Source organism: Sus scrofa, chromosome Y (assembly GCF_054392235.1).
Source record: "Sus scrofa isolate SSC_HxYL_T2T_F1_AM1 chromosome Y, Sscrofa_HxYL_maternal_Yorkshire_Landrace_v2.0, whole genome shotgun sequence".
NCBI lineage: Eukaryota > Metazoa > Chordata > Mammalia > Artiodactyla > Suidae > Sus > Sus scrofa.
In genome coordinates, this window is record NC_139402.1 from 4,332,254 (window position 1) to 4,353,196 (window position 20,943).

Consider the following 20,943-nt stretch of genomic DNA (forward strand, 5'->3'; position numbering starts at 1 on the left):
GGTTTCAGCAGTCCGACTTCATCCCTCGACCCTGCTCCCTTCTCCTCCCCACCCCACCCCCGATCTGGCCAAGACACAGTCTCATTAACGGGTCACACCGCGGGCGGCCCTGTGGATGACACGAGGGAAGCAAAACTGAATATTTTCAACGCGCTCCCCCGAGAATGGCGACCACGTGGGGACCCCTGGTTGGAAGCAACGTCTCCATGAAGGAAGCCCTCTCACCTGCTCCCCAAAGCACGGGTTGGACAAAGGTCTCCCAGCTCGGTCTCCAAAGTTCATCAACACAAACTCCTACATTTAAGACACGATGTCACTGATAAAGCAAAGTGACGCTCGATCATTTACAAGGGCTACCATCCACAAGGATGATCAAGCGATTAGGCACGTTCTCCTACCGAGGGAAAAACAAACAAACAAACACCCGGCATCATGAGCCCAAATCAGAAATGAAAGAGGAATGGGGGGAGTGAGAAGCAGAAGCGGAGTCGGATGATACAGGAGGCGGCAGGGAAAGTGGAAGAAGACAGAGCGTCAAGAGAAAAAAAATACCCCACCTGAAAAGCAGAGAATGAGGTGTTAGTCGGCAGCCTTGCCCAGGACGTAAGCCCAGGAGGCAGCCTCTCAGACAGTTCTGAGGGTCTGTTCCACAGAGGCGAGGGACCAGCCAGAATATATGCATTTTTGCAAAAAAAAAAAAAAAAACAACCAACCAACAAAAACCAGGTAGTCAAAACATCCAAGATTCCTCGTAAAGAAAACCAGAGTTCTCACGTGAAAACACTGAGCATTTTTCTCTGGGTGGGACGATGGACGCGTCTGGGCTCGTGGCCGTCGCTGCCGTGATACGCGCCTTGGCCATCAAGGGCCGGGGTGGTCCTGCCCTTTCCCATCCTGAGTCCTCGGCACACACAGTCCAGGGCAGCGGCAGCGGCTGAGGGCAAGAGTTGCGACATCCTTTGTTCACCGCTGTGGCAGGTGACATGCTTCATCCGTAACAGGAACGTTCTCAGGACGGATGAGCCTAGTCTCATTCAGAAGCCTTCACCTCTGCTCTCTTGTCTGTTACCTTCTGCGGCCACATTCAAGGTCACTGGGACCTAGCCAGCCCGCAGCTCAGAAGTTTCCTTTATAAGAACAGCAGCAGAGGTCCCGTTGTGGCTCGGCAGGTTAAGAATTCGACTGCTATCCACGAGGATGCGGGTTCGATCCCTGGCGTCACCAGCGGGTGAAAGGATCTAGTGTCGCTGTGGTGTAAGCCAGCAACTGCAGCTCCAAATCAACCCTTAGCCTGGGAATTCCACGTGCCATAGGTGCAGCCCTAAAAAAAAAAAAAGGCAACAGCCAACTCAGGCAAAACCCGAAACCGAGAACATGTTACCAATTAGAAGGTGACAAAGGGATTACCTCTTGTCCATCAAAGGGAAATTGAAGAGAGCGTGAAAGGTGGCACCCAGAGGAAGGAAACAGGAACACCCCAGAGAAGCAAGGAGAAGAAAATGCACCCGGCATGGGACACTACCGCCAGAACACGCCTAGGAAAGCTTTTCTCGAAGCCTGTAGCCAGGAGCCCAATGGCATTTCTAGCCGTGGCTCAGATTTTGGACTCTCAGGTTCCCCTCGAGACAACTGCTTCATCAACTCGCCTGGCGACAGAGACCACCGCACCGGGCACTTCCACTGTCACAGGGACAGAACGGCTCTGGTCTCTTTCTCAAGCTCGATGGCTACGGCCCACTGTGATGGCTCATTATCTTCGGCCTCACCTTGATTAGGCCACATGCAGTCAAACATACATCTAGATGGCACTGGGAAGAAACCTGTGCTGATGTCAAGAGCTACCATTCGTTGACTTCAAGAGAAGCAGATGAGAACCCTCTGCCACATGGGTGGGCCGCATCCAATCAGTTGAAGGCCTCGAGAGACAAGACGCACAGCTTCCCAAGGAAGAAGGAATTCGGCATCTAGAGGGAACTGTGATGGAGAAATTCTGCCCCAGTGCCCAGCTTCCTGGACTTTTTGGCAGAATTCTACACATCTTGATGTGATTAGCATCCTACCGTTAGGTGACTTTAAGGGAAGCAGATGACCTGCCATCATAAGGGTGGGCCTCATCCAATCAGGTGAAGGCCTCAAGAGCCAGGAAGCAAGGGTTCCCAAGGAAGAAGGAATCTGGCATCTAGATTAAACTGTCTTATAGAAATTCAGCTTCCTGGGCTTTTCTGCAGAATTCAGACTCAAGATTGCAACATCAACTCTTAACTTGAATTACTAGCCACAGATTGCAGACTCACTGACCCCTAAAATCACATGAGTCAGTTCCTTCTTGATCACATATGTATGAAAGGAGTTAGCCTGCCACCCAACAGCAACATGTAACAACGAGGCAATATGTATTTCTCACATGATCTGTGACTGCCATCAAGTTAAAATCTTTTTCAAGCTATTCCCTGGCTCAGCATGACTTCTCTGAATTAATGATTTCATTAGAATTCTACGTTCCAGATTATTGCTTCTGCGGGTACCGAGTGGGGGAATGAGAGGCATCCAGTAGGGCGGGTGCTTGCCTCAGCCCCTGTCTGGCTGGTAGTTTCTCGTTTCTCTGCAGAGCAAACAGCTGAGCTACATGGAAGCTCTGGGATTGGTTTGGCATCTAGACGTAGCAAGGTCTAGAAGGAAGCATTGGGATGGGCCAGGAAAAGGGTCAGGCGGAGCAGCATGGGCGAGCGTGGGGAGCTGTGACGGTGGGGCAGGAGGAAGCCGGACGCTGGCACGAGATGACTACCCTGCAGGCTGTGTCACTTCCCTAGCTCAGGTATCCATCCATCCATCCCCCCATCCAAATACCTATCCATCAATCTATTTATCTACCTTTTTCTATAGCATCTATCTATCTATATCATCTATGTTATTTTTACATCATCAACCTATCTATCCATCCCGCTTTCCTTTCTTCCATCCATCCATCCATCCTAATAACACTCTATCTACCCACCAATGTATTTATCTATTTCTGTATCTCTCTATCCATCCATCCACACATCTATTTATCATCTATCTATCCATCCATCTATCCATCTACTTATGTATCCATCCATCTATTTATCTATCTACATCTACCTATCTATCCATATATCTATCTTATGTGTGTGTGTATATGTCTATCATCTATTATTTATATCTATCTATCCATCCATCATCTACCTATCCATGTACTCAACCATCCAATGTATTTGTCATCCAACTAGCCAGCTAGCTATCATCTATCTCATCTCCGGGAGTGCTCTGTAATCAGGACCATTTGCCTCCCTAGGACACTTTCTGTCAAGGTCTAGAGACATTTTTTTTTTGCCATTGTGTCGGGGCAGCACTACCGGCACTGAGTGGGCAGAGACCAGGGATGCTGTTATCCATTCTATGGGACACAGAAGAGCCCCCACCACAAAGAATCTCCAGTCCCCGGGGTCAGCGCTACGAAGCTGTGAACACTGTCCCAGATCCCAACAGCTCTAAGATGCCAGCAATGTCGACACACCGAAAGGGCAAGGAGCAGACCTTGGGGTCATGGTCTCGGGGCAGGACACAAAGCCAGACGGCTCCCTGGGCAGTCCTGACTGTCTCACGCTTCCTCTGCACCCTGGACGGGGACTGACTCCGGGCTTCTGAAATTATCTCTACGCTGGCTGAGCTGGCGTTGGGAACGGCTTTATCGCAGAGCAGAATGCCACCTTCCGCGGGTATGTGACGAATGCCCTGGCTCCCTTTCAACAATACAACCAGGAGCACTTCACATACCGAGCACTGATAACACCGGGGGCAGACGTGCCAACTCATCCGAGGGGAACTTCCAAGTCTTTGCTCAGGGTCATGAGTATTTCAACACGGCTTCACTGAAACGCAAGCAAAAGCCGGTCAACATCTGTGGACAGCGTGGGACACAGACGCTGGGTGACCCAATTCGCATCAAGAGAAAGGGCACAGCGGGGTGGATGGACTACCTGCCTCACCCATGGTCCCCTCCCCCTAAATTGTGAGCATCTCCCCATGGCCACGGGCACCCCCCTTCCCTGGTACGCAGGGCTGGACAGATAAAGCACACTCTCCCGTGCCACGTATGGGGCGTTTCAGGAGCCTCCTTACACTAGATCAAAAAAATTTTTTTTTCTTTTTACAGCTGCACCTGCAGCATATGGAGGTTCCCAGGCGAGGGGGTGAATCAGAGCTCTATCTGCCAGCCTACACCACAGCCACGGCAACGCCAAATCCCAGCCACGTCTGCAAGGCAACACCAGATCCTTAACCCACTGAGCGAGGCCAAGGATCGAACCCGCAGCCTCATGGATAGTATTCAGGTTCTTAACCTGCTGAGCCACAACAGGAACTCCCACTAGATGAATTTTAATTCAGTTTTCAAGCACCGAGTGTAACATACAGAACATATCCAGATGCTACCCGTCCCTTATCCTGAGACCCTCATGCGTTCAAAAGTCTACTTTTAAGTGGCCAAGCAGGTGTTCCGGGCGGAGCTGTGTTCCCCCCAAATCTTGAATTAACCCCAGGACCTCAGCATGGGGTGTGTGAAGATGGGGTCTTTAAAGAGGGGACGAGGATGCAATGAGGTCATTAGGGTGAGTCCCGATCCAAGCTGACTGGGGTCCTTAGAAGAACAGATCAGGACACAAGGACCCAGAGGGACAACCCTGTCAACTACCTGACCAGGAAAAATTCCTGCCTCTCGGCCACGCTCCTAACTGGACCTGACGTAGGAAAAGGCTGCATTCAAGTGCGTCCTGCCCCCAGTGAGCTGCATGAGCTGCATGAGCCGCAGGAACAGCGATGCTGCATAGAAGCTGTCAGATTACGGAGCCAGCACAGTCCAGAGCAATCACACACCTTACAGAGCAGAAGATAACCTAGGGTCAAACTCCATCCCACTGAAAGCAGCCTAGTTTGTGACAGAAACCAGTTGGGTACTTTTCTGAAAGCGGGGAACATCCGAATACAGAATCGGTGTCCCTCTGGATGCGAGAAGTTACCACACAGGAGAATGAAACCCTCGGTTCAGCTGCCCTTGGTAAAGAAAGCACAGGCATCTGACGCAAGCTCTGTTTTGCAAGTTCCTCTATCTCCCTGCTCCTTTGTAACCACCCAAAGCTCAAGGATTCTCTCCTGGAAACGCATCACCCAGGCTGGTCCCCACCCACTCCAGGAGGGGATGGGGTGTTAGTTTCTTGGGGCTTATTCCCGAAAGACCTCAACTTACATCTTCATTACGCCTGCCAAGATCCAATTCCCCAATAAGGACACGTTCACAGAGAGTGGGGGCAGGACTTCAACACAAATTTTTTTTGTGGGGGTAGGGGGGGGACAGAATTCAACTCACAACAAGGTGGAATTTTCAGAAATGGAAGCCTCACCCTAGATTTCCTGTAGCATGACCGTTATGCTTCCAGGGGGGTGAGCCCGACCCCAGAAAAGATGCAACAAGGTGAACTCAGCAGTCCCACCAGCCACGCAGCAAGACCCCCGCCAGCCGCTCCGAAGCATCCCCGCGCCCACTCTCAGCCCTGGAAAGCACGTCGCCCACTGGCTTCTTCCCTCTTCTCCAAACTCGTGCCTCCTCAATAACGTCTGAGCCTTTTTCTTCTCCCCGTCCACTCCGTCTGCTTCTCTTCTGTGCTCTCCTCATTTCACGGCAGACACGTAACAGATCACACTACTTGGTTTCCAGAACAAACCAGAATCCAGCCACAGGGTGCACCATTTTCCTGGGAGAAGTCAACCACCGAGCACCCTCTGGGACACACCCTGGGGTTGTGGTCTAAGACTTCCTGTATTTGGTAGAAGCCCGAGACCACTGTCATGTCCTAAGCAGGTGAGGATGACTTGGCAGCAAAGGAGCCTCCTCCCCTTTACAAAACATTAATTGAAAACCCTGGCGAACTGACAGCAATCCTTTCTCAGAATCACTTCTTTCAGCTCACAGAAGAGACACCATCCGTAAAAGCTTTGCTTCATCCCAGAAGAGGGTCTATGTGGATTGAGTTTTCTGACCACCAGCCGAGCGGACGCTCAGACCCAACCAGTGAGGAGTGCTGACGCTGATGTCCCAGCGCCTTTTGTTTTCATGACTCAAGCAGCATGAGACTCTACTGACCCCTCCACGTCCGCTCAAGACTGCCTTTTAGCTCCGTCAAAGGAGAGTCAGACCAGAAGTCAGCTGCCCACCTTCTGTCACTCATTCAACATGTCACACGTCCCTACTCCAAGGAAGACGCAGTTTCGGGCCCTGGGGACATGGCTCTGGTGGCGTTCGGGGGACAGGTGTATCTCCCTGCCCTGGGGGACAGGCAAGGTGCATCAAGATCATGGCGGGGGGCAGCTGGCTTGGCGCAAGGCAGGTGCATCGCACAGGAAAGACAGGTGCTGAGGAGGTGGGCGGGGGGCGAGGGGAGGGGAGGCAGAGGAAGGAGGCGGCGCTGTGGGGGACGGGTGGCCCTGGGGTGACAACGGGGATGGCCTTCGACTGCTGGTCACTTTCCGAGACGGGACCGTGGAGGGAAGAACACTGGAAGAGAGACATAGCCCGAGAGCCCGTGACGACCCTTTCTAGGAAGCCAAGTCGCTGGGGCCACTAAGCCCCTCGGGATTTGTAAGCAGATCGCCAGAGGGGTGAGCGAGGAGAGGGAAGGAGCCTGCAGAAGCCTAGTCGGGGAGGGAGCAGGGGGCGGGGGGCACCCAGGTCAGGCTGGGCTGCGGGAGGGGGCGCGGGCTGGGAAGGGGCCTGAGCAGAGAGCTGGGAACCGGGTGGAAGACCCCGGGGAGGGGGGAGGGAGCCCTCTGTGGACCCACGTCTCTGGCCCCCGGGTGGGAAACAGCCTTCGCCTCGGCTAGGAAACAGTGTGGGAGAGAGAGGGACCGATCTGGTCCGGGGGGAGCTCCGGGAACTGGAGGAAGGTTCTGCGCTGCATCGAAAAATAAAAGTCAACCAGGAGCCCGAGAAAGGATCAGCGTGGGTAAAGCTGAGCGGGGGACGGAGGTTCCAGAAAAGCCGACCAGAGGGGTTCTCCAGAGAGCTGGGGATGGGGGGCTACGGAGGGCAGGGTGGCACTAGGGGCAGGCAACCCTGGAAACAGCACCCGCCTCTGCAGACGCAGCCCGCGGGAGGGTCAGTGGTCCTCGCAGCTTCACATCTGTGAGATCAGGAGCTGAGACGTCTACGAAGCCTGACCCCCCTGCAGGCGAGTCCCACACCAGGGCTTCTCCATCCCGCCTCGGCCCGGGAGGGTGGGGGCCGGGGGAGAGGACTCACAGCTTGACCAGGAAGGGGTGGCTGACTTCCTTCAGCACGGACTTCTCGTTGTGCACGTGCTGCTCCTGCTTCAGGCGGATGACCTCCGGGATGCTCATCACCTTCAGGGCGAAGAAATGCTTGGCCTTCTTCTCCCGGACCAGCTGCACGCGGCCGAACGTCCCTGTGCCTGCAGAGGGAGAGGCGAAGTCAGCGCTCGCGGGTACCCGGGACCCGAGACCCGCATCCCAACCGCAAGAGGGCCTGGCGGCTCGAACAGCTGAATCCCGTGTGATATGTCGGGTGCCAGGGCTGGACGATGGAAATCCCCCACTCGCAGATCACACAACCCCCAATTGTGACGGGCCATCATTTCTGCAAGGGAGCCATCCCAGAAAACACACACTCACAGGGAGAGAGGGAGCCTCGAAAAGCCTGGTAAATGCACCCTCTCCTTGCATCCTTATCTCTTCAGGTTTTCCACCTCAAGACAGGAGCAACCCAAGACCTAGAAAGCAAACTTACAGTTCCTAAAGGGGAAACGGGGGTGGTGGAGGGATTCATGAAGAGTCGGGGATTAAAAGAGACACACTACTGTATATAAAAGAGATAAACAACAAGGACCTGTTACATCGCAGAGGGGACTCTGCTCCTTATCTTGTAATAACCTATCATGGAAAAGAAGGAGAAAAAGCATCTATATATGTGTGTACATAACGGAATCACTCAGCCACACACCTGAAACTAACACACGGCAAACTCAACACGACGTCAATAAAAAAAAAAATGAACTGGAAAACATAGTATCAGTAAGATAATTCTTCCCATGAAAAATGTGGCACATTCCTGCCCAGTTCCTACATATCCCACTACAGGAGAGTGCTAATAAATAAATAATAAAGTTTATTGCTACATGTCGGTAACTGTCACGGTCCTGTTCAGAAAAAGACAGACAAGGATCACACTGCCCTCCTCGCAAGGTTCTTTCTTTTATACATTTATGCCAGCTAAACGCACGTACGTCCATCTGAAAAACTGCCACGGCTAAGACTCAATAAAAAACTGCCACCCCTATAAATACAAAAGGACATCAGTCAAATACACACAAGGGGAAGTCACACCCTCTTTTGTACCCTGGTGTGACATTTTCTTTTTTTTTTCTTTTTTTTTTTTTTGTCTTTTTGCCATTTCTTGGGCCACTCCTGCGGCATATGGAGGTCCCCAGGCCAGGGGTCGAATCGGAGCTGCAGCCGCCAGCCTACGCCAGAGCCACAGCAACGCGGGATCCGAGCCGTGTCTGCGACCTACACCACAGCTCACGGCAACGCCGGATCCTTAACCCACTGAGCAAGGGCAGGGACCGAACCCGCCACCTCATGGTTCGTAGTCGGATTCGTTAACCACTGCGCCACGACGGGAACTCCTGGTGTGACATTTCCAACCCCTTCCCTCCCACTCCTGCTCCTTCCCCTTTTCCTCTTCCTCTCTCTCCCTCCAGCCCCTCCGTATCCTCTGAGCCTCACGGTGAGGGGATCAGATCCGCCTTCTACTCCTCATCCACCTGGCAATCAAAGAGATCAAAGATCCAAAGGAATTTTATCGACACCCAGCGAAGAGGTAAAGTCAGGGACAAAAACACTCAAATCTGTATGTGGGAGCCTCTGGGTGCCTGATGCTCTGCACGCTTATATAAGACAGGTGGGCTGTCTTTTCCGCCCCTGTTCATGAAAGAAATACTGTCAAGGAAGGCGTCTCCCTGAGGAAGAAGGCGTGGGAAACTGGGGAGGCACTGGGCTCCCTGGCTGGAAAAATAGGGGTCGATCTGATGACAAACCAGGAAAGCGGAATTCAAGGGTGGCTCGAGGAGAGGGACCTCCAACACAATGACACAACCACCTCTGCTTCTTTTATTAGAGAGGTGCGAATGCCCCTTCTGGCACATGCTAACATGAAAAAGAAAACACAGTTAACGTTAAGCCATACCTTGGGGGGAAGGGGAGCATGTTCTATACATTAAAATTCCCAAGCTGTAACATAAATAAATACACCTCCCTGCCAATGCAGCCGGGGAGAGGAACGCCAACAAGTCACCTTGGCTTTGGAAGGAAGTTTCCAATCATGAATATTTTATCAATGCAGAAGTAGAAAGTGATGTACAAACACGAAGAAAAGAAACTGCTCTGTCAGAAGCCAGGAATGAAGAGCCCTAATAAATATTTTAAGTATAGTCTCATCAAAAGATAATTCGGAAGTAAAAATAGAATTTTATGACACTTCGGCAACATCATGTTGACAAAAGTCTGTGGAATTAGATCAACACAGAGAGGCATGGAGGGAGAGCGTTTTCGGGGTTTTGGGTTTTTTTTATCTTTTTAGAGCTGCACCTGCAACACAGGGAAGTTCCCAGGCAAGGGGTCCCATCAGAGCTGTAGCTGCCAGCCTACACCACAGCCCCAGCCACAGCAAGGCAGCAGGAACCGAACTGCATCTGCGACCAACATCACAGCTCACGGCAACGTTGGATCCTTAACCCACTGAGCGAGGCCAGGGATCGAACCCTAGAAAGAAAAAAAACAAAACAAAAAAAGTGGAAGCGTCCATCTTTTAGCTTTGCTGCATGTAAGGGTGGCCATGGGACCTACCTCTGCAAAAAAAGACAGAAAATAGAATTCATGTTCTGTTGTTAAGGCTTCCAATAAATGATACAGGGGTATATGTATTTTTTCCAGGGCTTGGGGGTGCTCCACAGGGTCTGTTTTTTAAGAATAAATTTTACTGGCGTATAGGTAGCTTTCGGTATTGTGTCAGTTCAGGTGTGCAGCAGAGTGAATGAGCTGTACATATCCTCACATCCACAGCTTATCAGATTCTTTCCCACAGAGGCTCTCAGGGACTATTGATGAGATTTCCCCCCAGCTAGAAGTAGGTCCCATCGATTTTCATACAATGGTGTATACACACTATATTTTGTATACAGTAGTGTATATATGCCAATCCCAACCCATGTGTCCCTCCCCCAGCATCTCTCCTCTGGTAACCATAAGTTTGGTTTCAAAAATCTTCAAGTCTGTTTTTGCAAATGACGTTCTTGTGTATCTTTTATTAGAGTCCACATCTGAGTGATCTCGTGTGATGTTTGTCTTTCTCTGTCTGACTTACTTCCCTTAGTATGGTCATCTCTAGGTCCACCCAGGTGGCTGCAAATGGCATGCTTTCATTATTTTTTATGGGTGAGTAATATTCCACCATGTATTTGTACCACATCACCACAATGGAATATTACTCAGCCATTAAAAAAAAAAAAAAAAGGGAAATTCTGTCATCTGGGATGACATGGAGAGACGTGGGGGATCTTATGCTCAGTGACATAAATCAGACGGAGAAAGACAAACATACATGAGGAATCTCAAAACACAGGCCAATTCATACATACAGAGGACTCTGTGGTCCCCAGAGGTGGGGGGTATGGAGTGAGGGGTTACAAGGTTACAAAATAAATAAATACAACCATAAATAATAAAGAAGTTAATAACAAAGTTACGAAATAAAGTCATGGGGATACAGTGCACCTCAGAGAGACTACAATGCATCAGACTGCATGAGACGCTTGAAAGTGGCTCAGAGAACAGTTCTCAGCACAAGAAAAAAATCCGTAACTAGGGGAGGCGACGGGTGTCACCGAGGCCAATGGGGATCCTTCCGCCCTCTATGCAAAGATTCCTCTGTGGTCTCCCACACCTGCAACGCATATAGCCAACGCTCTCTGTCCAATGCGTCTCCATCTAACGGGGCAGCACTTTTAAAGAAGTCTTTGAAGTGTTTCGAGGCCAAGGTTTTCCTCCCTGATGAGAGAGAGCTTTCAGGAAAACATTTCGTCTCTTCCGCTCTGGCTCACCATGGAATAAAGCAAAAGAGATTCACGCGGGGACAAACTACACTCAGTGGCTCTTCCTACCCTTAAAACTCTCAGGGGAAAACCAACCACAGGGTCCTCAGCCCTTTACACACACAGCTCCTACGTCTGAAAGTGTCTTCATTGATTCCGCCAGCTACAAAAGCCTGGTTTGGGAGCTCGGGCAGATGCAAAGCTATGTCTATATGAGGGATGAGCAAGGTCCAAGGGAGGAGGTCCGGGAGCTGCGTTCCTCTCCTGTGACAGAGCATCACAGAAAAGAGGGTGACGGAGAAGGCCAGCGTCCTCACGGTGGCTCCGCAGGTTAAGAACGCGACACAGCGTCTTGTGCGGACGCGGGCTGGATCCCTGGTCTCACTCAGTGGGTTAAGGATCCGGCGTGCCCTCAAGCTGCGGTGTAGGTCACACATGTAGCTCGGATCCCGTGTGGCTGTGGCTGTGGTGTAGACGTGCAGCCACAGCTCCGCTGAGACCCCTAGCCTGGGAAATTCTAATCTATGTGCCGCAGGTGCAGGCGTGAAAAGGAAAACACACACACACACACACACAAAACTGAGTTGTTTGCTGTACAGCAGAAATTAACACAACCTTGTATGCCAACTATATGTCAATAAAATAAAATGCAGGAAGCTCTTGGGTCTTGATTCCCATCTCTGGGTGACTATTCATTCATTTCGCTGGAGAAATAGTTACGTGTTCCTAAAATCACGTGTCTGTGTTCCTAACAGCCTGAAATGCCCAACCGCCATCAAGGGGCTCATCAAATAACCGGCACCTGGCCACGGTGATCCTTCCAGATTCTGAAAAATGCCCAACTCCAAGACACAGCTGGCCCTTGGCTTTCTGAGGCTCAGAACTACGTTGTCTTAGGAAGGCTGGAGCACACGGAAGGGGGAAGGTCCTTTTCCTGGTTGGTCTAATGCACCGGCTTTTCCTCCAACAACACATCATGGCTCAGCTGAAACGAATCTGACGAGCATCCAGGAGGACGCAAGTTCAAGCCCTAATCCCGCTCAGTGGGTTAAGGATCCGGCATGGCTGTGAGCTGTGGTGTAGGTCGCAGACGCGGCTTGGATCTGGCGTGGCTGTGGCTGTAGCTCCGATTTAGCCCCTAGCCTGGGAACCTCCATATGCCACAGGGTGCAGCCCTAAAAAGACAAAATCAATCTATCTATCCATAAACTAAAAATAAAGAAACAAAAGAAAAAAAAGAGGCTTTTGTTTCCAGATAAGGCAGGTGGCTTCGATTTTTGGGCCATTCTGTGTCTTTTTTTAAAAAATTAGAGTTGATTCACAACGTTGTGCCAGTGTCTGCTGTACAGCCAGGTGACCCAGTCGTACCTGTAAACACAGCCCTTTTCTGATCTCATGGTCTCTCTCAAGATGTCCTTTTTTTCCCCTTGGCCCTTTTGGCTCCATCTCTGTGATTCTGATTTCAAAAAGGTCAGGCTGAGGAGTATGACTCCCGCAGGGGGTCCCTCGAATGCTTCAGAGTCTAGGGCGGCGTGGCCATACATGGACGGCGGGTCATACCTCTTATTCCTCTGTGGGATGCCTGGCTGATGCTCGTACCCGTGTCTGCAGGCAAGACAATCACACTGCATGACGCATGCGAGGGGGACCTCTGCCTGCCCAAGTCTGTCTCGTCTTCCCCAACATACTCACCTGTCTCATCTTTCTCTGTGCCTTTATTAAAGTCCAGTTATGTGCAGTGTTGTGTCCATGTCTGCCATACAGCAGAGTGACCCCGTCCTACACAGATTTACATTCTTTTTCTCTTACTATTGTCCATCCTGGTCCGTCCCAAGAGACTGGACAGAGTTCCCTGTGCTGCACAGCAGGCCTTCATGGCTTGTCCATTCTCATTGTCACAGTTTGCATCTACGGACCCCCAAACTCTGCGTCCAGCCCACTCCCTCCCCCTCCCCGCGGTTCACATCTTTCAGCGCCAGCAGAGAACAGGGAAAGGGCTCCCAGTTCTCTGGAGAATCCTCCATCCTTCCCAAGCCTCCGCCACCTTCTCCAGGCTGTTGGCATTTCTCCACCACCCCACCCGCCTCCCGTCCCCCGCCCCACACACCCCGAAAACTCCGACACACCCCACGTCATGTGGGTCTTGCATCTGGGGAGCGGGAGAAATAAGACCTGAGGACGGCGGACGTCAGCAGCGGGATGCAAGCGGAGCCCAGGCGACACAACCCATCTGCGCGCTCCAAGGTCCCTGCAAACAGCGCACGCCGAGCCTCCGTCTCCCTCTGTCTGTCTGTCTCTCTCACACTCACACACACACACCCCATGACAGCACAAACCGGGCACCTTCGCCTGGAGGTTTCGACAGCCAAGCACAGCTCCCCTCTTACAGGGACGGCCTTGAGCTCACAGGGAAGGAAAAGGCATCTCCGCCCCCGAGGTCACAGCAGAGGGTGGAAGAAACAGCCCCGGGGGAGGCGTGGCAAAGGCGGAAAAAAACACCTTCCTCTCATCAGTGGGGAAGGACCTCTGCTCTCCCTCCGCCCCGAACCCACAAACGGTCCCAAGGGCAGGAAGGTCACAGAGGGACCCCAGGCAAAGCCTGGGCCCTTCAGACGCCACGTGGAAGAGCGCCCCCCACCGCCAGTTGATCTCTGAAAACCCACAAAGGGAAGCACGTGTGACAGCAAACTCCTGTTGTGGCTGGTGGGGGCTGTTTTCAATTGGTTTAAGCTGATGGGGGCTGTTTTCAGTTGGTTTAAGCTGCTGAGGGTTGTTTTCACTTGTGGGGGCTGTTTTAAGTTGGTTTAAGTTGGTGGGGACCGCTTTCAGTTGGTTTAAGTTGGCACAGGTTGTTTTCAGCTGGTTTAAGCTAGCGTGCATTGTCTGCAATTGGTTTAAGTGGGTGTGGGTTGTTTTAAGTTGGTTTACATTGGTGGGGGTTGTTTAAAGTTTGTCCCGGTTGGTGGGGGCTTTTTTAAGTGGGTTTAAGTGTTTGGGGGCTGTTTTGAGTTGGTTTAAGCTGGTGCAGGTTGTTTTAAGTTGCTTTAAGTTGGTGGTGGTTGTTTTAAGTTGGTTTAAGCTGGTATGGGTTGCTTTAAGTTGGTTTAAGTTGGTGGGGGTTGTTCCAAGTGGGTTTAAGCCACTAAGGGTGGCTCTAAGTTGGCTTAACCTGCTGTGCGTTGCTTTAAATTGGTTGAAGCTGGTGGAGAAGCCGCGGGAAGACGGTTGTTTTAAGTTACCTGGAACTGAAATCACTTGGGAAAAAATCCACAGAGAATGAGAACAGCAGGGGTAGGCTGCCATGCCAGGGACAAAAGACACAATTCTGGTCTTCATTTCAGGTCCGGGGGTCAGAGGGGGTGATGACAGACCTAACAGGGAGGCCACCTGCTCCGATTTCAGCCAAACAGGCAGGACCCTGCATCCCCCTCTGCTCTCCTCCCATCCCCCTCAGCACCTTCTAAGGAAAACCCATCAAGGAACCAAACACCAGAAAGCCACCACCACCCATCCCGGCCCCTGTGCTGGGAGGGGACCCCACAGCGAGCCTGGTCCTGTTGGGGTCACCTGCACATGGTCATTCTAAATCCTCCCCCTTCTGGAGGGTCCAAGTGTGTCCCCCAAGACAATGGTTCAATTCCTAACCCCGGTACCTGGGAAAGGGAGTTTGTTTGGACAAAAGGTCTTTGCAGGTGTGAGGAAGTGAGGGGTCTGAGAGGAGGTCCTCCTGGATGAGGGGGGCCCTCCCTCCAAGGACAGTGTCCCCCTAAGAGACAGAGAGGAGACCCAGACACAGAGGAGAAGCCACGGGAAGACGAAGGCAGAGACGGGAGGGAGGCGGCCACCAGCCCAGGGCCGCCTGGAGCCCCCAGGAGCTGGAAGAGGCAGGAAGGACCCTCCCCTGGAGCCTCTGGAGGGAGCAGGACCCCGGGACCCCTTGACTTCAGATGTCTGGTCTCCAGGGTGGGGGGTGGAGTCCTGCTGTTTTAAGCTTCCCAGTGTGGCGGTTATTTGTTCACGGTTTTGCAGGCAGAACCCAACAGGCGTTTTCCTTGCTATCCCCCTTCTTTTTTGAGGACACGTTTGGAAATCAAAATTGACAGGTTTCCAAGAGCCCCAGGGTTCCGTTCCCGGCTTTGATACACTGATGCGGTTTGGGAAATTGTGGGGAAATTTGCAGGCCAGTGCGGAAGACACCCCCAAACAATGCGCGGTCATTCTGCAGGGCGCTGACGAGCAGAAACTCCCAGAAAAACCAGGAGCATTCCCAGAAAGAAAAGCCCGTCTGTTCTAGAAGAGTGATGAACTTTCCAAAAGCGTTATCAAAAGAAGCCTGCAAACTGTGAGTCTGTTCCCAGAGAGGATAAGAGATGGTTAAGAATAGCAACATGTGCTGGGCAAAGGAAGCAGTGCTGGGTTTCCACCCTGGTGGGTGGGTAAGTCCCCCGGTCCTTGGCCGGGAGACGCCCCCGCCAGAAAAGGGGAATTTCTCCAGGCGACTTGACAAGAGGAAGTTTCACTGAGAAGGCAGCCTGATTCCACATTCCTTGATTTTTTTTTTTTTTTTTTTTTTTTTTTGTCTTGTTAGGGCTGCAGCAGATGGAGGGTTCTAGATCCTGGGTCGAATCAGAGCTGCAGCTGCCGGTCTACACCACAGCCACAGTCACACGGGATCCAGCCACATCTGCGACCTACACCACCACTCACAGCAACGCTGGATCCTTCACCTGAGGAGCGAGACCAAGGATCGAACCCACGTCCTCATGGATCCTATTTGGATTCATTTCCCGCTGAGCCATGATGGGAATTCCCACATTCCCTTTTAGGAACTGCATTTTCACTTTGTCAATGTGTATACATGCATAACGTCCTGCCCTAAACGTGGAGGTAATTACATGAACAGTTATGACATGAAAGTCTTGCTTCTTTGCCAAGACCTATTTTTTTTTTAATCTCTGGGATTGCAGAAATATCAAATAAGATATGGAATATCCCTTTATCCCTCGCTATTTTAGGGCCGCGCCCTCGGCATATGGAGGTTCCCAGGCCAGGGGTCGAATCGGAGCTGCAGCTGCCGGTCTACCCCACAGCCACAGCAACACAGGATCTGAGCCGAATCTGCAACCTACACCACACCTCACGGCAACGCCAGATCCTTCACCCACGGAGCAAGACCAAGGATCGAACCCATATCCTCATGGATCCTAGTCAGCTTCATTAACCACTGAGCCACAAGGGAACTCCTATCCCCTTATCTTTGCCTAGATACCCCAACACTGGGGACTTCTCAGAAACACTGCACTTTCACTGCTTTATAAGGCCGAGACCGTCAAGTAACAGTGTCTGACACACTTTCTTCTTGGGTTCGAAGGGAAAAGGCCCCGTAACAAAGCACGTATCCACGCTGTGAGGATGAAAGGGGTAGAAACACACCATTTGAGGGCATGTTTAAGAAGATCCATGACTTTCCCAACCACGGACGGGGCAACCTGAAATACCACCACCCCTGGCATGACGTGTGGATCAGCATTCAGAGAGGCGTTCCCGTGTTCCTCCAGGGGTTAAGAATCCGACGACAACAGCTCGGGTCCCAGCCCTGCACAGGGGGTTCAAGAATCTGGTGTTGCCACACCGGTGGCACAGATTGCAGCCGCAACTGGATGCAATCCCTCGCCCCGGCGGGGGAGGGGAGAAAAAAAAACAACTATTTCCCGTATGCGCCTAAATATTAAGGAATTGAACCGCTCATTGCACCTAACAAGAAATCACCTGATATGTTCTTCCCGTTTCAGAGATTCAGAAATAAGTCATGGTTCCCTAAAAAGGCCTGAGCTCCCACTGTGAAGGGTTTGCTCTACCTCGGATGAGATCTCGTCCTCACGGTGAGGGGCTGGTAGGAGCTTATAAAAGTAATTTTTTTTTTTTTTAAAGGCTTCACCTGTGGCATATGGAAGTTTCCAGGCTAGGGGTCCAACTGGAGCTGCAGCTAGCTGCAGGTCTACACCACAGCCACAGCAACGCCGGATCTGAGATGCATCTGCAACCTACACCAGAGCTCACAGCAACGTCGGATCCTTAACACACTGAGCAAGGCCAGGGATCAAGCCCGTGTCCTCATGGATCCTAGCAGAGTTCTTAACCCACTGAGCCACCATAGGAATGCCTATAAAAAATTCTTTAAAAAAAAAAAACAAAAAAAAAAACCTCTGGAGCTCCCACTGTGGAGCAATGGGTCTTGGGAAGTGCTGGGATGTAGGTTCGACCCCTGGCCTGGGACAGTGGGTTAAAGATCCAGCGTTGCTGCAGCTGCAGCTTGGATCTGATCCCAGGCCTGTGAGCTCCATATGGAGCCAAAAAAAAAAAACAAAAAAACAAATCAACCCTATCTGGTACCCTGACGAGTACTACGAACCTCAGGATAATCTTTGAGGACGCCCCGTCTCTTACAACCACAGAGTCCCCATTTTTTTAAAAAAACTGGCTGCACCCATGGCATGTGTAAGTTCTGGGGCCAGGAATCGAACCCATGCCGCCACTGCAACCTGCGGAAACCAGGGATCCTTAAGCTGCTGTGCCACGTGGACACCACTCAGATTCCAGACTGGACTGGAGACATTTGCTAAGGGCATCCGTAAAGAAGGTCCCCTCCTGCTCACCCACCTCTCCCGTCTGTTTACCTGGCGGTCCAGTGGCAGGAAACACCCCCCTCCCACCTGTCTTCTCTTACCTGTATCCCCCCCCCCCCCCTTACATAAGGAGGAAGGGAAGGATGGACAGATAGACAGAAGCTGGGATGGATGGAGAGACACAATCAGCACAGACGGCTCCGTCAGCCTATTTCCCAAAGAGGAGCTAAAACCACATCACGACCCACCTGACAACGACCCAGAATCCCTGCCTGGACTTAATCACAGCCCACACAACATCAGGACGGCCCCAACTCCTCCTTAAGACCTGTCAAGCTTCCTGCTGTGCTCTATCTAGTCATGCACGATGGAGGATAATGTGAGAAAAAAGAACGTGTGTGTATATATATATATATATATATATATATATATATATATATATATGCATGCATGTGTGACTGGGTCACCTTGCTGTACAGGAGAAAATTGACAGAACACTGTAAACCAGCTATGATGGAAAAAAATAAAAATCATTAAAAAAAATAAATTGAATCTCTATAGGCAATCCTCCCTCCCTAAAAAAAGAGATTAAACACAGCCATCACCTGGCTTCTGGCATCCGCACCCTCACAGGTGAAGATGCCCAGGATCTGGACGCTACTAAACTCACCTCGCCTCTCATCCCTGTCCCGCAAGTAACACTTTTATTGATACTTTTTGAAATGAATGTACAGTTGATTTGCAATGTTGTGTCCATTTCTGCCCCACAGCACAGGGAGCCAGGCATTTGCAGACACACATGCCCTTTCTCACGCGATCTTCCATCTATCCCAGGACACTGCACAGAGTTCCCTGCGCTGCACAGCAGGACCTCATGGCTTCTCCGTTCTCAGGGTCCGGGTTTGCACCTACGGACCCCAAACTCCCCGTCCCCCCCCGGCAACCCCACGTCTGATCTCTGTGGCTGGGGGTCTGTTTCTGTTCGGCAGACAGGTTCATTGGTGCCCTATTTTAGATTCCACATGGAAGTGATATCTTACAGTATCTGTCTGACTGACGTCACTCAGTATGAGAGGCTAAGTGCGTGTGTCCTTTTGCATTAGAAAATACTCTCCCCAAATGACACGCGGCCACACCCACACATGTGCACAAAGTACGATGTATGGTTTTGCTCTTCCTCGTCTCAACTATGGAAATTCGAAACTCCATGGGGGGCGAAGACGGGCTTTGAAAAGCAGCTGCCCTAAGTTAAAGATTTGGCGGAGGAGTTCCCATTGTGGCTCAGCAGGTTAAGGCCCTGACACCGTATCCACCGGGCGATGAGGGTTTGATGCCTGGCCTCACTCCGTGGGTTAAGGATCCAGCGTTGCCGTGAGCTGTGGTGTAGGTCTCGGATGCAGCTCGGATCTGGTCGCCGTGGCTGTGGTGTAGGCTGGCAGCGGCCACTCCAATTTGACCCCTCGCCTGGGAATTTCCATATGCTGCAGGTGCAGCTATAAACAGAAGGGGGAAAAAAGATATTTTTGGACCTTTATATGGAAGGATAGTTGAATTACACGTTGCCCTTGTTTCAGGCGTGCAACAAAGCGACTCCGTTATACACACACATATCGATTCCTCTGCAGATTCTCTTCCCTCCTAGGTGATGACGATACATTGAGTATAGTTCCCTGCGCTGCCCGGTAGGTCCTTGTTCTCTGTCTGTTTTACATACGAGACTGGGTATCTGTTAAACGCAACCCCCTAACTTGTCTCCCAGCCACCCCATCCTTCCTCCACTGTCTTCCGTCTTCCGTCATTCTCACTTGAAGCGTCAAGGCCCCCTGTGCCTTGCCCACGAGCATCCCGGATGCTACCAAAGCAGAGCCAGGCACAGTCAAGGGCTCAGTGTGGGGATGGAGAAGCCCAACCTTGCCCGAAAGGCAGGCGGAAGTTCAGGCAACAGGCCAGCCAGGGCGGAACACCGCCACAGGCGCAGAGAGTCCAGCAGGGACAGCGGCTCCTGTCCACGGGGCTCTGAGAGCCTGGGAGCATTTCAACACAGGTTCCACCCCCTCACCCCCAGGGAGCAGGGCTCCCCTCCCCCACTCTACAACCCGGCCAGCCCCTGGGTTTCCAGGGAACACTCTTTGTCCTCACCCTTCCTCCTGCGCGGGAGGGATGAAGATACCAAGGTCACCCCAGGACGTTTGTGCTGAGATCACCACTGGGACACGTCTGACAGATCCTGACTGCGCTTCAGCCCCAAGGGTGCCTGAGGATCTGAGCCCCCCCCCTGCCCCCGCCGCCACCCCCCGATGCAGCAATTCTGCAAGATGGGGACTCCAGGGCAGGTCTCATTCACCCCTAACTCGCCAGGTGCTCCTGGAGCTAGGAAGAAATTCCCAGACACCTCAGGGGAGGCTGGTCCCTGGTGGGTGGGCTCTGAGGGTCCCTTCCAAAGCCCTCCCATCATCAGTGGAACCCACACGGCCCAGTGTCGGCCGTCACCTCCCTGTACCTGCAACACTGGCTGCAAGCTCCCCTCCATTCAAGGGACGCTAAGGTTTTTGTTTGTTTGTTTGTTTGGTCTTTTTTTTTTTTTTTTGCCATTTCTTGGGCCGCTTCCGCGGCATATGGAGGTTCCCAGGCTAGGGGTCGAATCGAAGCTGTAGCCGCCAGCCTATGCCAGAGCCACAGCAACGCAGGATCCAAGCCGCATCTGCAACCTACACCACAGCTCACGGCAACGCCGGATCGTTAACCCACTGAGCAAGGGCAGGGATCGAACCTGCAACCTCATGGTTCCTAGTCGGGTTCGTTAACCACTGTGCCACGACGGGAACTCCGGGACGCTAAGGTTTTATCTCTTTCAACATTTAGACTGGTGAAACTCGTTCAGGAATGTTTCAAAGAATTTAAAAAAGAAAAAGGATATATAACTTCTAAGGAGACTGAAAGGAGGCCGCATCTTAATAAAATGCCCCTCTTGATGGTGATTTTTGCTTCTGTCTGTTGAAAAGGTGTTTGCAAAAAGAACAAGACACTGAGCTGCAGGCCTGGAGTGAGGGGATGAGGGCAGATGGGGGCCAAAAACAGGGGTGCCTTTGCCTGAACAATTTTCTTTTTTTCCTAGGGCCGTACCTGCAGCATATGGAAGT

At 51.7% G+C, this 20,943-nt stretch overlaps 1 protein-coding gene and 1 long non-coding RNA gene across 7 annotated transcripts in view; one reads left to right on the forward strand and one right to left on the reverse strand.

Moving 5' to 3' along the window:
- The window catches only part of LOC110257943 (cAMP-dependent protein kinase catalytic subunit PRKX), a 97,017-nt gene that overhangs the window by 50,121 nt on the left and 25,953 nt on the right, over positions 1-20,943 (reverse strand). For 5 of the 6 annotated variants that reach the window (XM_085009081.1, XM_085009079.1, XM_085009078.1 and 2 more), the window contains exon 2: positions 7,313-7,481. In XM_085009081.1, coding sequence (XP_084865207.1) covers positions 7,313-7,481 — 169 coding nt within the window. Of the gene's footprint in view, positions 1-7,312; positions 7,482-9,675; positions 9,845-20,943 lie in introns of those variants that run through there. The other variant, XM_085009080.1, reaches the window with a different exon arrangement.
- Positions 13,742-16,085, forward strand: LOC146394337 (uncharacterized). Its single transcript, XR_014836218.1, has 3 exons — positions 13,742-13,880; positions 15,403-15,519; positions 15,766-16,085. It is a non-coding gene; the product is annotated as an uncharacterized LOC146394337 (long non-coding RNA).